The 18,154-nt window shown below is 42.2% G+C and overlaps 1 protein-coding gene across 4 annotated transcripts in view; it reads left to right on the plus strand.

Moving 5' to 3' along the window:
- dmd (dystrophin) overlaps window positions 1-18,154 on the plus strand; it is a 184,835-nt gene that overhangs the window by 130,742 nt on the left and 35,939 nt on the right. For 2 of the 4 annotated variants that reach the window (XM_062445524.1, XM_062445523.1), the window contains one exon: window positions 1,002-1,062. In XM_062445524.1, coding sequence (XP_062301508.1) covers window positions 1,002-1,062 — 61 coding nt within the window. Of the gene's footprint in view, window positions 1-1,001; window positions 1,063-4,428; window positions 4,465-7,762; window positions 7,926-18,154 lie in introns of those variants that run through there. The other 2 variants (XM_062445522.1, XM_062445525.1) reach the window with 2 other exon arrangements.

An 18,154-nucleotide genomic window follows, 5' to 3' on the forward strand; every position in this document is an offset into this window, starting at 1 on the left:
AATACTCTTTAGTTTAATTACAGCTCATCTCCAGAATAATTAAAAGACTGCAGATAACATAAGATCACAACATTACGCTTATGGCAGTGATTAAAACTGAAGAACCTCAGAGGGAGTTGTCAGAAAATAAAGGAGCAAAAAAATGAAACTGACACTTCAAACACCAATAAAGTGGTTAGATAGCAAAAAATGTATACTGTACATACATCAAATATTATGACAGCAGATTGAAATATCCCTTGTGGGTGATGATGGGAGAAGATTCATGTTTTTCATATCTTACTGCGATGGTAATATACACCGCACATGTTCTGGCAGCTGTCCCTCGACACACTGTTCTGTTTTTAACCGCTGCAAATTTTACCTGTGGGGCACAATAACGCTTATACAGCGGGTGGTTTCAGCCTAGCGATCTGATTGGTCAGAGACACATTCCAACTGTGCTGACAATTCCCAGAAAGCACAGACTGCTTTAATGGCTGGTGTGCCAACTCTCACAGGCATGATAACTGAGATCATTAGCAATATTTCTTGTTTTTCTGCTGTTGTTCATTATTACGTATATTACTCTGAAAAAAAAATGCTAAATGGATTTCATTCACATAACATTGCTCTAATCTACTGACCACTCAAAGTGCTTCATAACACATGCCAACATTCATCTATTCACACACTGATAGTGTTTTCTAGTGCTCACTAACCCACTCACTCTCACACACACTCACTCAGAAATCAGGGGTTCAGTATTTTGCCTAAGGACACTTCAATATGCAGGCTGGAGGAGCCAGGGATCCTCCTGATTAGTGGATGAGCAGCTCTACCTCCTGAGCCACAGCCACCCCGAAACAACAGTTTTCACTACAGATCATGTTATAGTAACTGCTGCATACACATTTCCTGGATGTGCATGCAAGATGTTGATCCTGCAGTAAAGTTGAACAGCCTGCAGACAGCGTGAGCAGTTGTCGTTGTCGTTGACCCTTGTTTCTTTGTCTCGGCAGGATCTGTAGAGAGTCCCTTCGAGCAGGGCGTCTCCCCAAACAACGTGCCCTACTACATCAAGTAAGTACTCCTGAGCCGCCGCCGCCGCACAGCTGGTCCAACCCCGCTGTTAACATCCCAGTCACACACAAATCCGACTAGACACGTCATGGAAATTTCATGGAAGCAAACACAAATTTTTGACGTGAACGCACTAACATTTTAACAAGGCGGCGTGTGCTTTTGCATCGCCAGAAAATGAGACACGCACCCTCAGTCAATCATCTTTAAAATGGTTTCAAATGAACTTCAAAGGCCTGAAAAGTGCAGAGATTCACTGAAAGTTCATTCATTGCTCACAAATCAACTTTTAGAATGGCTGAGTAATAACCCCTAGTAGTCAGAGTGCTCCACCATCATTCAGAGCAGATAGATAAATTATAGATAGTGATCCCGGACTGAAGGTGCAGTCACACCGGATTTCGCTCCCTGTACATCTCAATGAGGAACAGGCTGAGTCACATTCACTTGATTAAACAAGAGTTTAATCTGATTAAACTCTTAAACATGAAATTGCCAATGACCGGCCAGTTTAAGAGGGTGAGAGAGTGCCTGTTTGACCCGTCATTTAGGAAATAGTGATTATTTATATTCTGAGCACTGCTTTGCTGTTGTGAGTCTAAGAACATTAATCAAGGTTGACAGTAAAGTCTTTGAAGAGAAGCTGTATAATTTACAACTTTGTGGACTCCTCCTGTTAGCCTACTAGTCTCATGCTAGCACCCACAGTTTATATACAACTACCCACATCATTTCCTGTCCTGACTGCTTTTCACCACGTCACACACGTCAATTTCACCAGGCGAAATCCAGTCTGAATGCACCTTTAAAAATAAATGTGTTGGCAGTCTATGATGCTGAGTTTAAAGCTTTGTTTAAATTGTATTTTCAGACATGTGTTACTAAAACTACAAGGTAGTGTGGTGATGACAACAGCGATTTGTTAACTTCTTCATTTACTGTCAGTCAAATCCATTAAAAGACCAGAACCAACAATGTTAAAAAAACAAAAAACAAAACGGAATCATTTCCTAAAACAGCTGGTCATTGTAGTTTTTAACAAACATAACTCAAACTGTGAGAAATAGTGCATTTGTTAGGGACTATTTTCAGCGGTGGATTGATCCACGTTTGGTGCTCCAGTGAGCGTTTCTGGCAGCAGGACAGCGTGTGTGGGACGGAGTTAAGATAAACTACAGTGTGTGTGACTCACTGATGTGTTTGTAATAGTTTTTGGACAACAATGGAGCTCTATGACACAGAGGAATAAAATATATGAGCCTTTGATACACCCATAATACTTGTTAGTGGATCAGATCATTGTTGCTTTGGTCTGTACTTGAGATTTGATGACAATAAGAAAAAAAATCTCGACTTAGACAGACTTATCCTTTTAACTTTGAGTTGGATCTATCTTCCATCAATTATATAATAATGTCCTCTACCAGAAAGCATAAATAGTAATTCAGACCACTAAAAGCTTCACAAATCTGACAGTAAATGTTCCTGCTCTTCCCATCATTTCAAAGTTAAAACTTTTTTTTTTTTTCCTGAAGTAATGTCCCATTGGCTTTTAAATGATGTAATGTCCCCAACATCCTGTTTTAGGAGGGTCACGCGGAGCATATGAGATGCACTTTAAGCTTGACTGATAGAGAGTGGCACATGCCTGCTAACTGTGGTTTTGCTCTAAACTGCTGGCTCGCCTGCTTATCTAATGGTGTTAAATATTCATCCATCCTGTCTGTCTGCCAGTCTTTATTTCAAGCATTTGCCCAACTGTCCCTTTATTTTTACTACATTTAATTCTGCATCCGTTGATATTTTACCCACCTGTCCGTCTATCCATCCATGTAGTCATCCATTCATATATGCATCCACACACTGAGCCCTGGAGAAGCTGATCCTAACAGATTGTTGAAGTGAGAGCAGATAGTGAATCAGCAGGTACACTTTGTGAATGATCCTGAATCTGAAGCCAACCAACAAGAAGATATTTGTGGTGGTGATACAGTGTTTGCCTCCTGAAGGAATCCTCTGGTTGGTAGCTGGGTCACATTGGTGGTGACACTTCCTTCAAAATGATAGATGCCTGGCTAAAATTTAAAATATGACTCAAATCTTTACTGAAGCTTGTAGGAAAGCACAAGTAAAGCCACAGAAAGTCAGCCCCCTACTGCTAAAGATAAGATCATCTAAGCTACAAAAATGTATTTAGTCTTAACAATATTTCAGTCTAGCCCACCAGTTTTGTCGCCATTCATTATGTATCGGCGCGGCTTTATTGTCAGACACGCACGTTTCCCAGCTGAGTTCTTCTCGGTGCTGCAGTGATCTGGTGAATGCTGGGAGATGTGTTTACTACTCATCAGCAGACAGCAGAAGTTTTGGAGGTGGGATGTGTTAACAGAACAGTAAGCACAGTCTGACAACGTTATGCCTCGACGCTGTGGGGTGCACAAACAGACATCTGAGTTTGGTTGAAGGAAGAAATTTCACTGTGATAAACATGAGCGATAATGTTGGAACAGCAAAAGAATCTTGTAGGTACATATAGAAGATCATTATTAGGTAGATGATTTTTTTTTTGGACTCTTGGACTTTTGGAGATAGAAGAAGAAGTCATCATTAATATAATGCTTTAAAATCTCGATGGGCCTGAGCTTCCTCAGCCAACCTAGATGGCACCTTTTCAGAGTCACGCTGCTCTGCTAAGCATGGTTCAAACCCACAGTGTTATTTTTAAATCTGGGTGGAGAAATGTGTATCAAATGATGCATGCAACAATATTTCCATTTGATGGAATAGCTCCGCCATATAAAACTAAAAGCACAGTGTCTAGGGACTGGATGTTTAACTCAGTCTCAGTGTAAACATCATATAGCATCTATCATAGCAGTGTTGGAGCAAACAGACACACAATGTAACACTTTATTTCTATTACAAATAGGAAATCATATTCATTAGCAATTAAACATAACTCATAACGTATTGTGTCTTATGGTAGCAAACAAGACAGGTGTCGTCATGTGACTGTTCACTAACTTAATAATTTGTACTTTTTGATTTTATAATGTACTGTTTCTTTCATGTGAGTGTACAGCGATGTTTGTTGTATTAGCGGCTAACCAGTTAGCACTAACACGCACTGCGATTGGTTCCGGCTGCTTCACGCAGTAGGTTGCAGCGGTCGGTCGTCAGCATCCAGCAGCTTTGTATGTTTGACTTAACTCTGAATAACTGAGTGACAGACTCTGTGTAACCGGCACTATACGCTTGGTTGTTTGACGTGGAGTGAAGTGAAAACACACTTTGAGAGAGGTGAAAGTGAGGCGGGAGGAAGGAGGGAGGGAAAGAGAAGTGACAGATTCTCCTCTCCACACGCAGAGAGAGAGCTGGACCTGACCAGATGACCGAGATACTGTGAGTGCCAGCAGGACACACACACACACACACACACACACACACACACACACACACACACACACACATACAAAATCAATGATGATTGTTGCTGATGATCATTTTCTTATTTAATTGATTGAATTGTCAGAAAATAGAACAAAAAAACATTTGCAATTAGAAGTTGAGGGTGATGTCTTCAAATCTGTCTAATACTTTTACTTTTTATACATTTAAGTGCATTAGCTAATCATAACATGAATATAAACACTGCACAATTTAAAATACTCCAAAAATCAGTTTTGCAGATGTTGTCTAAGAAAGAAAATGCATCCAACATATACAGTACATACAGTGAGAACATTGAATACGAAAACAGGACTTTTACTCATAGTCAAATATATTCCACCACTTGTACTCATAAACAGCTGTATAATATCCTCTGTGGCTCTACGAGGAGCTTTTCAGTCATAGGAAATAACATAGTCATAGTGATGTCATCAGGCTGATGTTATGTTGGAAACTGTAGAAAACTGTACCTTTTCCTAATCTGTGAGTGTTTACCAGGAAGGGAGGGTCAAACAAAATGATGTTGTTGGATTCTTTATTTGAAACAGAGTTTGTTTTGGAGATTGAGACATAATAGGTTAAAAAAAAAGTTTGGTTAGACAGCCTCTGTTGCTTCATTGTTGACCATTCTTTTTTAATCTATGGCTGGCGAGTCCCTGAACATTATGGATGTGCAATACTAAAACACTGGTCTGAGTTTAACCACTGCCATTCAGCCACAAGAGCCTCAGTGAGGTCCAACACTGATGTTGCAATAAGGACTGGCGACTCGCTCGCTGTTTAGATTCCAACTCATCCACAAATGTTGCATGAAACTGCGGTCAGAGCTCTGTGCAAGTTCCTCCACACCAAACTCCAAAAACTCCTGCTACCAAGTTGGAAGCACACTCTTACCCAGAATACCATGGTGTGCTTTATTATATTATATGGAACAGAGGAGCTGACCCAATAAAAAGCTCCAGATCAACAGTATGTAATGTTTCCATGCACACATTTCAGGCTTTACACACTGCAGCAGCCAGTGTGCAAACATACAGTACACCCACGCCGGCTGCAGCCTACACACACTTTAAAAACACACCCACACTGTGACTCATGCACACAAACACGCTGTCATACACACTCAGGGCGCAGCGCGACAGCATATGGCCAACCAACTGCTCCTCGCGCACCATCCCTCGTCTTCTCTTGGAGGTGATTTCCTCAAACCTGTATCATCCCACCTTGTCCCCCCCCCCCCCTCCTTTTGTGCGAGGGTGCGTTTGGTTTGCACTCACTCGCAAGCGAGCTCCTGCCACGGGTGGAGCGGTCCTCACTTTAAATCCATAACCTCCCACACAAAACACAGTCAGCTGCAAGAAGACGTCCAGAGACTTAAAATCAGCTGCCGGGAATTCTTTGATGTGTTTTGAATTCATTCCCCCCCTCTGTCCTCTTCCTCCGTCTGAGTCTCTCATTGTCTCTCTGATACACACACACACACACACACACACACACACACACACACACACACACACACACACACACACACCTGCACACACTCATGTAAGAAAGACACACTGTTGTGGTGGGATATAATAACAGTTGAGACTTGCCTATAAATTACAGACTGTTTTTCTTTGCTGGTGCAACATAGCCTACATTTCTCAAGCCTTGAACACTGATTCCCAAAGCAAAGAAACCCCCCTTTTTCCCTCCCTCTCTCTCTCTCTCTCTCTCTTTCTGTCTCTCCTCTCTTGTGTGAAGCTTTTATAAAAGCTTTTTTCTCCTCCTACCTCTCCCTTTTTTGTCTCTTCCTCTTTTCTTATCTTTCTTCCTCCCCTGCCTGTCCCTCTTTTTCTCTATCTTCATGGCCTTGAATGTGTAAATCTGTGTGCCTTGAAAAGCAAAGAGCAAAATCTCTCTCTCTCTCTCTCTCTCTCTCTCTCTCTCTCTCTCTCTCTCTCTCTCTCTCTCTCTCTCTCTCTCCTCTCTCTCCCTCTCTCTCGTCAGGGAGGTGAAAAACCTCCTCGGATGGTGTCGAGGCTCCTTTTACTTTCAGAAACAGTGGGATGGGGGGAAGGGAGTCAGAGGCAGGGAGCCTGAGCCCGAGCTCCGCCTCGTCTAGCTCAGCTACGTCAAGCTTCCTGCAGACAGACAGGACTAGCCGGAAATGTGCCAAGTCTAAATTCAAAATAAAGGCGTCGACTCTTTTGGGTGGTTCAGTTTTGCTGCATTATTAGTTACTGCATCAAGTGTAGCTATCAGTTTTTCTTTACAAATTTATATAGTACGTGCAGAAGCAAAGGATTAAAGAACACTTGTATTGAAAGACTAATAATAAGTGTCTCAGCATGTTCACCATGCACCACCAGGAGTCTGGAAATGCTCAACTAAATGAAATGCAGTCATTATTAATGGTATTAATTATGCATTATTATGGATTCTACTGCTTTTCTTGGCAAGATAGAGCCTACTCTGCATCTAATTGGTTAGAACTTGTCGCTTTCGTTTGTTGGGTTTAAGCACGAGGAGTGGGATTGATTAGGGTTAGGGTACGACTATTATTAAGCCAATCAGAGGCAAGAGTGCCAAGTAAAGAGGTGTAATCCTTAATAATGACCTTTTCTCTTAGGTCATTCTACTTCATGAGGTATGCTTTGATAGGGATGTCCTAAATGAAAAAAAAAAAAAAAATTCCCAGGATGGCGAAGTCATGACCCATCCTACTCTGCCTCTGATTGGCTAGTGCTCGCTGCATTCATTGGTTTGGGTTGGTTAGGTTTAGGCATGAGAAGTGAGATTGGTTAGGGTTAGTTTAAGCCAATCAGAGGCAGAGAAGGCTTAGGTCATGACTTCGCCATCCTGGGAAAAAATGATATGGAAGGGTGGCTAGTTTCCAGTTACAAGACAAATATGTTCCAAAGTTCCTATTAGAGAGATAAATGTTCTTTAATGTTCTTTAGGACCAAGATTATTTTCTACAACACTGGTGAAATGATGAATGTATGTACCTACATTGTGCAATTCCACATTCATCTTAATGCAGACAGGGACAACAACATTTCTAGAAGTCATTTATTTTGAATAGTTGGTCCAAGAATAAACAGAAAGCACAGCGGTTCTCACTGAAGCTTTTATTCTGAAGCAGTAAGCGGAAGTTGTATTTGTCGTAGTCCGGTGGAATTGACCCTCGCGTCTCTCTGGCCAGTCAGCCTCTGCAACCCACCGCTGCCGCTTGCAGAGAGGAGCACACACCGACACTCGCGCACGCACACACGGTCACCTCGGACGCTTCTCCCCGGCGGTAGAGGACGCTTGGTCGGACCGCGGAGGGGGTCGGGATATCACCTCGCTTCTGCCCGGGAATCGGTTCATTTCCACCGGACTCGGAGGGGCTCTTATCGGCCGGCGATGCGGGAGCAGCTTCGGAAGTGAGTGCAGGGCTTGGGGGGACTTTTTTTTTATGGTGCTGATAAATAATGGTGATGGTAATTGCGCTGGTCGTAATGCAGTAAACCTGCTCACACACACAAAACATCGGCTGTGGGGTTTCATGGGAAGCAGAGAGGCGGCGAGCTGGGGCACAAACCCCCCCACACTCCGCACAAAACACATTATTTCACCTGTAGTCCGGAATATGGTGAGAAATGGGCCGGGGAATGTTAAACAACAGGACAAAGATGCATTCACATTTGATTTTGGACATGTGGGCATAGATGTTCTCCCCTCTTATGCGCTGTTAACCCATATCTGCAATCCAAAACGCATCCCCAATGAATGTCACCTAGCAAGCACAAATACATTCTGTGGCCAATCTGGAAGCATACACTGCAAATATTTGCAAGTATAAGTTTAAAATGTGTTAAGCTTTGCATTGACATGACATACAGCGCACGAAGAGGGGGACATGGTGTTAAATTTCCAAGAAAAAGGGAGGAAAACGGTTCTATTAGGTAGCCATTACACCCAACCAGCCACCTTCTTCATAGCGGCCGTTCGTGTGGTTGTTCCCGGGGAAGCAGGCGAGGTGTTCGGCCAGCGAGCCTCTCCGACCCGCTGTCTTTCTCAGGAGATCCGGACCGTGCATTCCCCAGTTCTAATCCCTTGCTATGTGCTGTTTCACGGGGTACTTTCTGCCATGTTGGAATGAAGAGAGGGGCATTGAATGCTTTAAAGCAAACAGTGTGTGTGTGTGTGTGTGTGTGTGTGTGTGTGTGTGTGTGTGTGTGTGTGTGTGTGTGTGTGTGTGTGTGTGTGTGTGTGTGTGTGTGTGCCTGCGTTTATTTGCCCGTATGTGTTTGAATTTGGCCCGACAGAGATTTGTGTGTGTGTGCGGTGTGTTGGCAGAGCTCTTGCAGGAGAAAGGAGCTCTGAGAAGGAAGCAGCGACGTCTCGGTGCTTTGCATTCCTTTACAGTCACAATCGCACACACGGAGGTGCAAACACAATCACCTCCGTGCCAGTAAAGCAAGCCCCGTGTCTGGATCCTCCTCACTCAGTGTGTTTTTGCAGGATGTGTGTGTGTGTGTGTGTGTGTGTGTGTGTGTGTGTGTGTGTGTGTGTGTGTACCCGTGCACGGCGATTTCGATGTGCTGCGTTGGTCTATTTTCGGCTGGGAAATAACGCCAGGCCTCATTTTTAGCGCAAACAGCGGGTTGGTTCTGTTTACATATGCTGCTCATCCTCAGTCCAGACCCTCTGCTCATCAGTGTGTAGCAGGGAAGTTGGATGCGGTTGTCTGCACTTACATGGACCTCCGTGCATACGTGTGTGTGCGCGCGCGTGCGTGTGTGCACTTCAGGAGTTGTTGAAATGAGAGCAGAGGATGCGGGCTGGCTGGTGCAGATTTTTTGGCACCAATGTGATTGCAGGTGTGTGTGTGTGTAGACTGACTCAATACAGCTGATGGATAAAAAGCCTGAACACACACATTCAACTCTGGATAGCGGTGCTGACGTGCTCAGGCATGATTGTTACAGCTTGTGTGTGTGTGTGTGTGTGTGTGTGTCTTTGTATTAGCTGTAGATGATTATCAGCCACCAGCTCTGGTTCAGTCTCATCTGTGGTTTTTAGAGGTGAGTTTCAGCATTCAGAGTCAGTGGAGGGAGAAACTTTCCCTAATTCAGGTGTCAGGCCTTTTCTGCTCTTTTGTCACGTTCCTATGATTTATAATAAGAGGATAAATGCAGCATCAAGAAGACACTGTGATATGTGTGTTTGTTTGTTTGGGACCAGTCTTCAGGAAGAAGCTCTCAGCAGCCTGCTGACAGATAAGGTTTAAGATGAGACTAAATTCTCCTCCTCAGCCCTCGGGTGGATAATTAGCTCAGCAGAATCCTGCAGCTCAAAGCACAAAATGAAAAATATGAATGTCGGCCACTCCAGAAAGAGAGATCGCTCTGCTCCCTCCCCCCCCCCTCCTCTTGTGACTTTCCAGACGTTGGATGTGCAAGTTGCGCCAAAAGAAAAAAGTTAAATCCATGTTTCATGTTTCAAAGCGTTCATATTAATCACGTATTAGTATTAATCTGCTCTTATTCCAAGTCATTACCCGTGCCTCCCATGGCCTCTGGTTGAATTTTCAACTGATTTCTTGTATGTAGAGTTAAACTAATGAAGCGTTTAGTCTTCAGCCTGCGTACCATCAGATTGTGACGGCGATGGCGATGATAGATTAGATTTCTGGGCTTTTGAAAGGCTTGATAGAAAAGGCCCGCGGGCTGTTTCGACGAGGGAGCAGTTGTTGCGAGCGTTATCTCTAATCGCTTATATTTACCAGTGGTTTCAACCCTCCCCGAGCCCAAGCCATCAAAAGCTTCTCTCTTTTTTGTGTTCTCCTTTCATTCAATTTCACATTGATTATTACAGCAAAGCAGAGGCTGTGAAAAAAAAAAAAAAAAAGCACTCGCCAAAGGTCACAAAGTATAAACGTGTGAGAAGTGAATTTGTTCCATTTGGGTTGAATCATGTCGACGTCGAAAAGCCTCTGCAGTACGAGGAGTGTTTTTTTACGTTATACATTACATAAGGTTAATGACACACAGGCCTTCCCTGCTGTGTATACATGTGGGAATGTATAGAAAATGACACCTGTGACAAAGCCATCATTCTCCTTCACTTGATACAGCAGACAGAGCCCAGCTAATTCAACACTCATTGTTGTTCTTGTCAGGCTGCAACACCGTCAGCTGTTTCCTCCACGTATTGATTAATCAGCTGCTGCTTGTTTCGTCTGATCAAACGTCCAAAAGCTTCAGACATTCGGTCCCGAGCTGAAAGAGTTCACACAGAGAATGAATCAACAGTTTTTTTTTTATAATGCATATTCATCATCATCTAACATTCTCTGCATCCGCATCGTCAGCTGTGAGGATTTATTTGCTTTCACATCACTGAAAACGGAATGCAGATGTTGCTTTTGGACTCTTGGTTAGACACAGTGAGACATGTGAAGACGTCAGTGTGGTTGGTGTTATTCAGACATGTCATAGACCACACAACTAACAGAAAAATCATAGAAATAATCATCAGATTCATCAGTAGAGTAAATAATAAGTTGCTGTCATGGTTTAGTTTATCATCGTATAAACAGAAAGAAGCAGCTGAGAAGCAGCAACCAGTGAATGACTTCAGTGATGAATTATTCAAATAGTTGCTGGTTATTTTTCTGTTAGTGGACTGATCGATGAACCCAGGGCTGCAGCTAATGATTATTTTCTTTACTGATGAATCTGCCAATTATTTTCTCTATTAACTTTTTATACTCTATGAAATGTAAAAACACAGTTAGTCAGAGCTCAGGCTGATGTGCTCAGTTTGTTCAATCCAACCAACAGTTAAATTAAACAGAGCTGCAATGATGAGTCCTTTCCAACTATTCCACTTATCATCATCTATTAATCATGTCAAATCATTCTTTAAGAAAACAAACTTCATTTGCTTCTCAAATGTTCTTTTTTTCTGTAATAAACGGAATATCTTTGCTGGACTTCAGGAAACACTTTTCACCATTTTCTGACATTTTATCGACATAACTTCTAGAAAAGAATCACCAGATTAATCCATAATGAAAAGAATCATTAGTTGCAGCCCTGCTTTTAAATTTATTGTCGTATGAGATGAAATAAAAAGCTGCAAATCCTTCATTTGAACGCTGAAACCAGAGAATTTTTGACACTTTTGGTTGAAAAATAGCTGAAATCAATCATCAAAGTAGTTGCAGATTGATTTTCTGTCAATCAATCAGTTGATGAATCATCTCCTTTTATAGAAAAATGACATCTGTAGGAACTGGAGTGTTTTTAAATTGAAACATTGAAGTATTATTAAGTGGGATGACTTTCTATATTATCTTTTGTCAATATTCCACGAATAAGCTGTCTGATTCATTAAAAAAAGGGGCAGTATATATTTGTGAGATGACTTGAGCATGAAGCAGTGAGCCTGGAGCTGAGCAGAGAAGTGTGAACTAACATGTGGCTGATTTGATCCTGTCATTAGATCTATTGACAATAATACAACTCCTTCACATCTCTTGTCACAATGTTGAAATAAGACGCTAAAACCTCAACTTAAGTCATCTTGTTTGCAGAACGCTAAGTCGTCATCCTGATGAATTATCACAAAGTAATTATAGTCCCAGCTCTGCGTGATCCCTCAGGTTTTGTCACTTTCTTTTTAGATTCTCTCTCTCTCAAACGGCCTCCCTCTAATATCCCAGCTGATGAATACTCCTTTCATGCTTCTTCTTCTCTTTTTTATTTATTTATTTATTTATTTTTTTCCCCTCTTGTTCACATCACATCCCCGAAGGCCTTTTGTCTGAGTCTCATTCAAGACGCCTGGTGTGCAGGAAACATTCTGCCGGGGCTCATTCTCAGTGATAGGCAGAGGAAGACATCGCCGTAGCCCATAAACCACCTTTAATCATTCATCCAAGAGCCATAATTGACTGCAGCGAGAAGTGACACTCGCGTCTCTGAGCGGATCCATTATTTAAAACGCCTATCTGTCAGCGCCGCCACGAGCTATTCAGCTGCCTGTTAACTGCAATATGTAGCATTGTGTGTCGGCACGTGTGCGGGTGTTTGGTTTAATGTGTGTGTGTGTGTGTGTGTGTTATTGTCTGTCAGAGAACGATGGCAGTAGAAACCAACTTTAAGTTGCACAGCACAGAAGAGCGTCTCCGATTTTGAAGCAAGCCTCGAGACGTAATCCAATCAGAGCTTTTTTCACTGTCAGAGCAGCTGATTTGTTGTTGTTGTTGTTTTTACAGCGTGAAGAGGAATCACTGGTAGAAAAAGCAGATTGTGAACAAATAGGATAAAAACACAGAGGTGCAGATGCTTTCAGGTTCAACATTCATTCAATAATGTCTCATTAGGTTTGATAAGATATGCAGTGCAGTGCAGTGCAGGATGAAGCCTGACTGATGCTGCTCAGGTCTTAGCTTTTACATCATGAGCTCATACTAAAGCCTTACAGTAGCATTTTAGCCCATATTAGCCTATAACAGATATCGGAATTTATAACTCCCTAATATTGGTATTGGCATCGGCCCCAAAAATCCAGTATTGGTCGGGCCCTTATCTGCATCTCCTCTCACTCCACACAATACCTCCATTTATGATCATTATTATCTTTCAATTACTAAATGACATTATCAGTCAGTCTGACTAACATATGAACAGCTGCTGGATGGATTGCATGAAATTTAGAGCAGAGACTCACAGTGTCATGAGGATGGATGCTCCTCAGACATTTCCTCCAGCGCCACCAACAGGTCAAAATCTACATTTATCATTACCTTCTAACTTATGACACTCCCATCATCATTTCTGATTAGCTACCATACTAAACTATTATGAACATAGTCAACATGTTACAGTTGGTATCATGTTTAGTAGAATAAATCATGTAGTTTATTTACAGTATGTATCAACACAACAATAATCTCACTTTATTTATGCTTTGAGTCTGTTTTTGGTCACCTCTTCCTCTGTGGTGTTTTAATAAGACTGTTAGTTAAACTATTATTATCTCTATTGGTTTCTCTCCCCATTCACACTGGGACATTGTGGGTTGGGGATTGTGAATATTGAATGCCCCCCACCTCCTCCCTTCCCTCCCTTCCCTTCCCTTCCCTTCCCTTCCCTCGCCAGCATCAATCAGATCGCCCTCGAGCAAGGCAGCGAATCCCTGACTGCTTCTCCGGAGCTGCACAGCGTGCTAGTTTATCTTTTGAGAGTTTACGATGCATTATCAACACATTGGCTCCGTCCTGAGGCCACGATACAGTTTCTAGGGAGACAGTGTCAGCTTTCAAAGAGTAGAAGAAGAATAAAAAAACTAGAGACGGTTGCTTTGTGAAGCCCATACTGATATGTTCTCTCTGTTCATTAATCTCACTGGGAAATGTGGTTTGGTGGAGTAGGACTGCAGTAGAGTCCAAGTTTGCTGCCTGTGCTAATGATAGAATAGAGTTGCAGCATCCTCCTCTTTGCTAACATATAGCTGGCTTCCTATAGGCGGCTCTGGGTGGCAGAGACAGATAAGGTGCTGAGGACAGGTGGGCGGTGTGTCAGAGCACAGAGGGGAGCAGGGAATACAAGGTTTGAAGTTGATGCAATAGTGAAACGCGATGCGAGACTTTATTGATCCTTTCTCGGGGGGGGGGAATTCTCTTTCCCAGGAGCCCGGGAGCTTTTCGGTGTCCTGCTCAAGGACACATGAGCCAGGAGGGGCGTGAACCAGGATCCAGATCTCTCACTGATCCCCCCCTTCTGTGTAAAACCAGAGCCTTGTTTTTTAAATGAAAGAGAATAAGAAAATGGAGACTTCTTGATGAAAGTCTGTCTTTCACTTTAGATCTCTTTCACCATCAGCTTCACGCTTCTCCTGTTGAAGTCACTGATGTCATACACACTCCTGTGATTTCATACTAGCTTCAGTCAATCCAAAACTCTTATTAAGTTTACTATTATTGTCATTAGTTAAATAAATAGTATTGGTGTTTAAAATGTCCTTCACATTGTCTTTCAGATTATTTTTGCTTTGTCTGACTGAGTGTGAAACTTGAAGCTGGAAGCAATGACTTCATTGATTAATGAGTTATTAAAACAGTGGTTGATTACTTTAGTCGATCAGCTAATCCATTAATAGATGAGTTGTTTCAGCTCATCAAGTTAATTAAGTTCAGCTTTCAGCATCTGCATAAATAAGTCAAGTACAGATCCAAAAGCACAGTGGTGTTACACACACCAGCTCACACAGAGTTAATTAACTTTCCTTTTAGTCAATACACAGTGATGTTAATTAGTGACAGCTCATATGTTAGTTGTCACTAGTGATGTTGTTATTTGAACTGGCTACAGGCTATTTTAGAAACCTGGAAGTGACCACACTCTTCACTTTACTTTTTTTTTTTTTACATCTCTCATAAGTAGCCAATAAAAGACAGATCTCTGCACAGTCAGGTTAAAAACTCAGTATGTAGAAATAAAGGTGAAGTGTGGACACAGAAAGTGTAACAGGAAGTGACTTTAGCCTGGTTAATCATTCAACTGGCAGTAAGTCATGTTTATGTAGGTGGAAGCTTGCATAGAGATAGATTCAGTGGTTTTTGGACACTGTCAAGTGTTACTCAGTTAGATTAAATATGCTGTCAGAGAAATATAATGTATGTGTTTTCACATTTTGGCCTTTGTGCCAGTCAAGCGTGAGAATTGAATTTATAGGAATTTAGATCATTACAAAGTAAAGCAGCTGAACAGAGTATCTATTGTTTTCTTGTCCAGTAGTGCACTGGACTCAATAAAACGGCCTCTCCTTCTGTATTGTTGCAACTGTGACTCATCGATTGCTTTTTGACCCCCGTGTCGAGAATCACAGAGAGAGATGAACTCAGAAGAGAACAGAAGAGCTACATAACACTTTACTCTGCTGCCCAGCAGCTGATATAAACAGCTGCCTTGCTCAAGGACATCTTCGTCGGAATTTCTCGGCTAATTTAGAGAAATGGAACCAGGGAGCGAGTCGGTCAGAAGCGGCACCGGCGTTCCGGATGAAAGCAGCTGCATTTGATCCCACGCGGTCATTAGTAAGCATTTGTCCGAGCGGCACGTCGACGAAGAGCCGAGCGGCCCCGGCTACTGTACACACAAACTCTGAGCTCAGAGGATTTTTTAAGTAGCTCTTCACCACGGGACCCTTCTCCTCATTATCTGGAGTGGGAATGTGGGAGAGAGTCAGGGAGGCAGGAGAGAGAGAAAAAAGCACAAGGGCACGCAGCAGAGAAAGGCAGCATATGGATTGTTATTCTGTACCTACTTTTCCACACAAAGGTTAACTGCAGGTGCGCTTGTGTGTGACCAACTCGACATGTGTGCTTTAACGAGCCGGGCGGGGTTGCATTTGTGCGCCGACACGCCTCAGGCCCTGAATTATAAAGCAGAAAACAGCTTTCTCTGCAGCTCTGTATTTTAAACGGGACTGCTGTTTTTTTAGCTGTTTGTTTTGCTCAGCTTAAAGTTTTTTGGTAGCGTATTTGCTTCCTTGTCCAAATGATCCATAACACCCTCTGTGTGTAGAGGTCGCTCACTTTGTACACCTGCTGTTCATGTGTGTGTGTGTGTGTGTGCGAGTCTGATCACACATACTTATAACTTTAGTTTTCTCCGGTTCTTGTTTCATTTTCACCTTCATCCTTGCAAGAAAACTGAAGTAATATTTCACTGTAACCAGCGTTGAATAGGCTTTTAACTTCCCAGACACTGTGATTGACACACACACACACGCCCTAAAATAAGAAGCCGCGTTCATTTCCAAGATCGCAGCAAGCCAAACGTCTATTTATGAACCATCTGACACATAAAGTGGAAGACAGTCTAAACGATTTCTTGAGAATCCACTGTTCTCCGACTCCTGTGAAGGACTTTTCAAATATTTGATGCGCTCCGAACAAAAAAAAAAGTTAATTGCCTGGCTGGTAAGACATGTGGCTTCTATTAGCTTTATGTAAATAGGCAGCTGGCACATTACCATCACATTTACAGTAACGTCTGACACCACTTCACACTCATATTTATTGTGGATGAGAACATTTTTGACATTTTTTTTCATCCCCCCCCCCCCCCCAAAAAAAAATGGATGCACTTTGTTATTAATGCTGCCAAATTAGCTGCCCAGATTTTTATGTTAGTACAATAATTATTACTACAGCAACTAAGTGGAACTAATGATGGGGAAAATCAGCTCTTCACTTTACAGTAACATATTTAGTTTTGCCGGCGTTTAATATAAGTGGAGTTTTAATGTTTTCTAGATGGCATTTCAATTCAGAGTGGGTGTTTAAAGATGGCATGAAATACAAATTAGAGCTCAGATCATGACACTCAGCCGGGATTAAACAGGGAACACTGTGAGGATGTGCGCCGAATGTTGACTTTTATACAACTGCGGCAAATGCTGACACCATATTTAAGGTAATAAAATAACAAATAAGCAGCGGTGAAGTAACGGTTTCTGTCACAGCAGTATGATGCATATGCAGTGCGAGTCTACAACCGTGTAGCTTATTTGCACAATACCAAAAATAGAAAATGAAACTTGAGAAATATCCAACAGGTATTATAAGAGATCATACAGTTAAAGCAGATTTGCGGGCAAAGCCAGAACAAAAGCCACAGAGCTTATTGTGTGGCTACTGTTGAAAAAAACCAAATCTCAGGAGCAAAATGATTATTTGACTGTAGTTTTACATTCACAACAGAGAGGATTAGTAGAAGGAGATGAAGACTTTCTGAACATGTTCTCTATAAAGCCTCTGGGGAACAGTTCACTAAAGTAGTGGGAACTGGATTCATGGTAAGCAATTCTGACTGATACTGTACCTCTTGACAGTCACGACTGGATTACCAACCGACCAATTGAACAAAGTGGACCCCTGCCTCAGGGCTCCAGAACTCCAGAGACCCCCAGAGGTTTCTGGTTCAAGGCTCCACACCACACCAGCATGTTAAACAGGGTTTTTTTCACTGGAATCATGATCTGTGGATTTGCTTCTAGATCTTCCACTTTCAAAGATCTATTAACTTCCACACGCAAACTGTCACCATTGACCAACAGCCGTCTGTCTGGGCAGTGCTGACCTTTGAGGAAATGAAGAGCTAAATAAAATACAAGGCAGCTATCATGGACTGTTCCACAACACATAACATGGTTTAAGACAGTTATGAGACCGCTAGTGATGGAGCTAATGAGCTTGCTAACTGAATAAATAGCAGACTAGCTTGCTTGGACAGCTAATGTGACAATAGCTGTGTGTCATTCACTCATTTATTGCTCTCTACAGTATGTTACTCTATAATGAGCAGTAAATTAAATCACTAAAAACAAATTGGATGATGGTAAATATGAAGAATGATTTCAGATACAGCCTGTGACTGAGTAGTGCTAGCATTTTCCTAGCTGGCTAGCATGTTAGCTCCAGTAGTTTGCCGCCTAGCACTTAATTAGCCTCTGTAGCACCAAGCTACTAGCGCCACCTATGACACAAAGATGTACAGATGTTACTGAAGCACTTTGTGGTGTGACTGAGTAGTGCTAGCATTTTCCTAGCTGGCTAGCATGTTAGCTCCAGTAGTTCACCGCCTAGCACTTA

The sequence above is a fragment of the Scomber scombrus genome, chromosome 24 (assembly GCF_963691925.1).
Source record: "Scomber scombrus chromosome 24, fScoSco1.1, whole genome shotgun sequence".
NCBI classification, from domain to species: domain Eukaryota; kingdom Metazoa; phylum Chordata; class Actinopteri; order Scombriformes; family Scombridae; genus Scomber; species Scomber scombrus.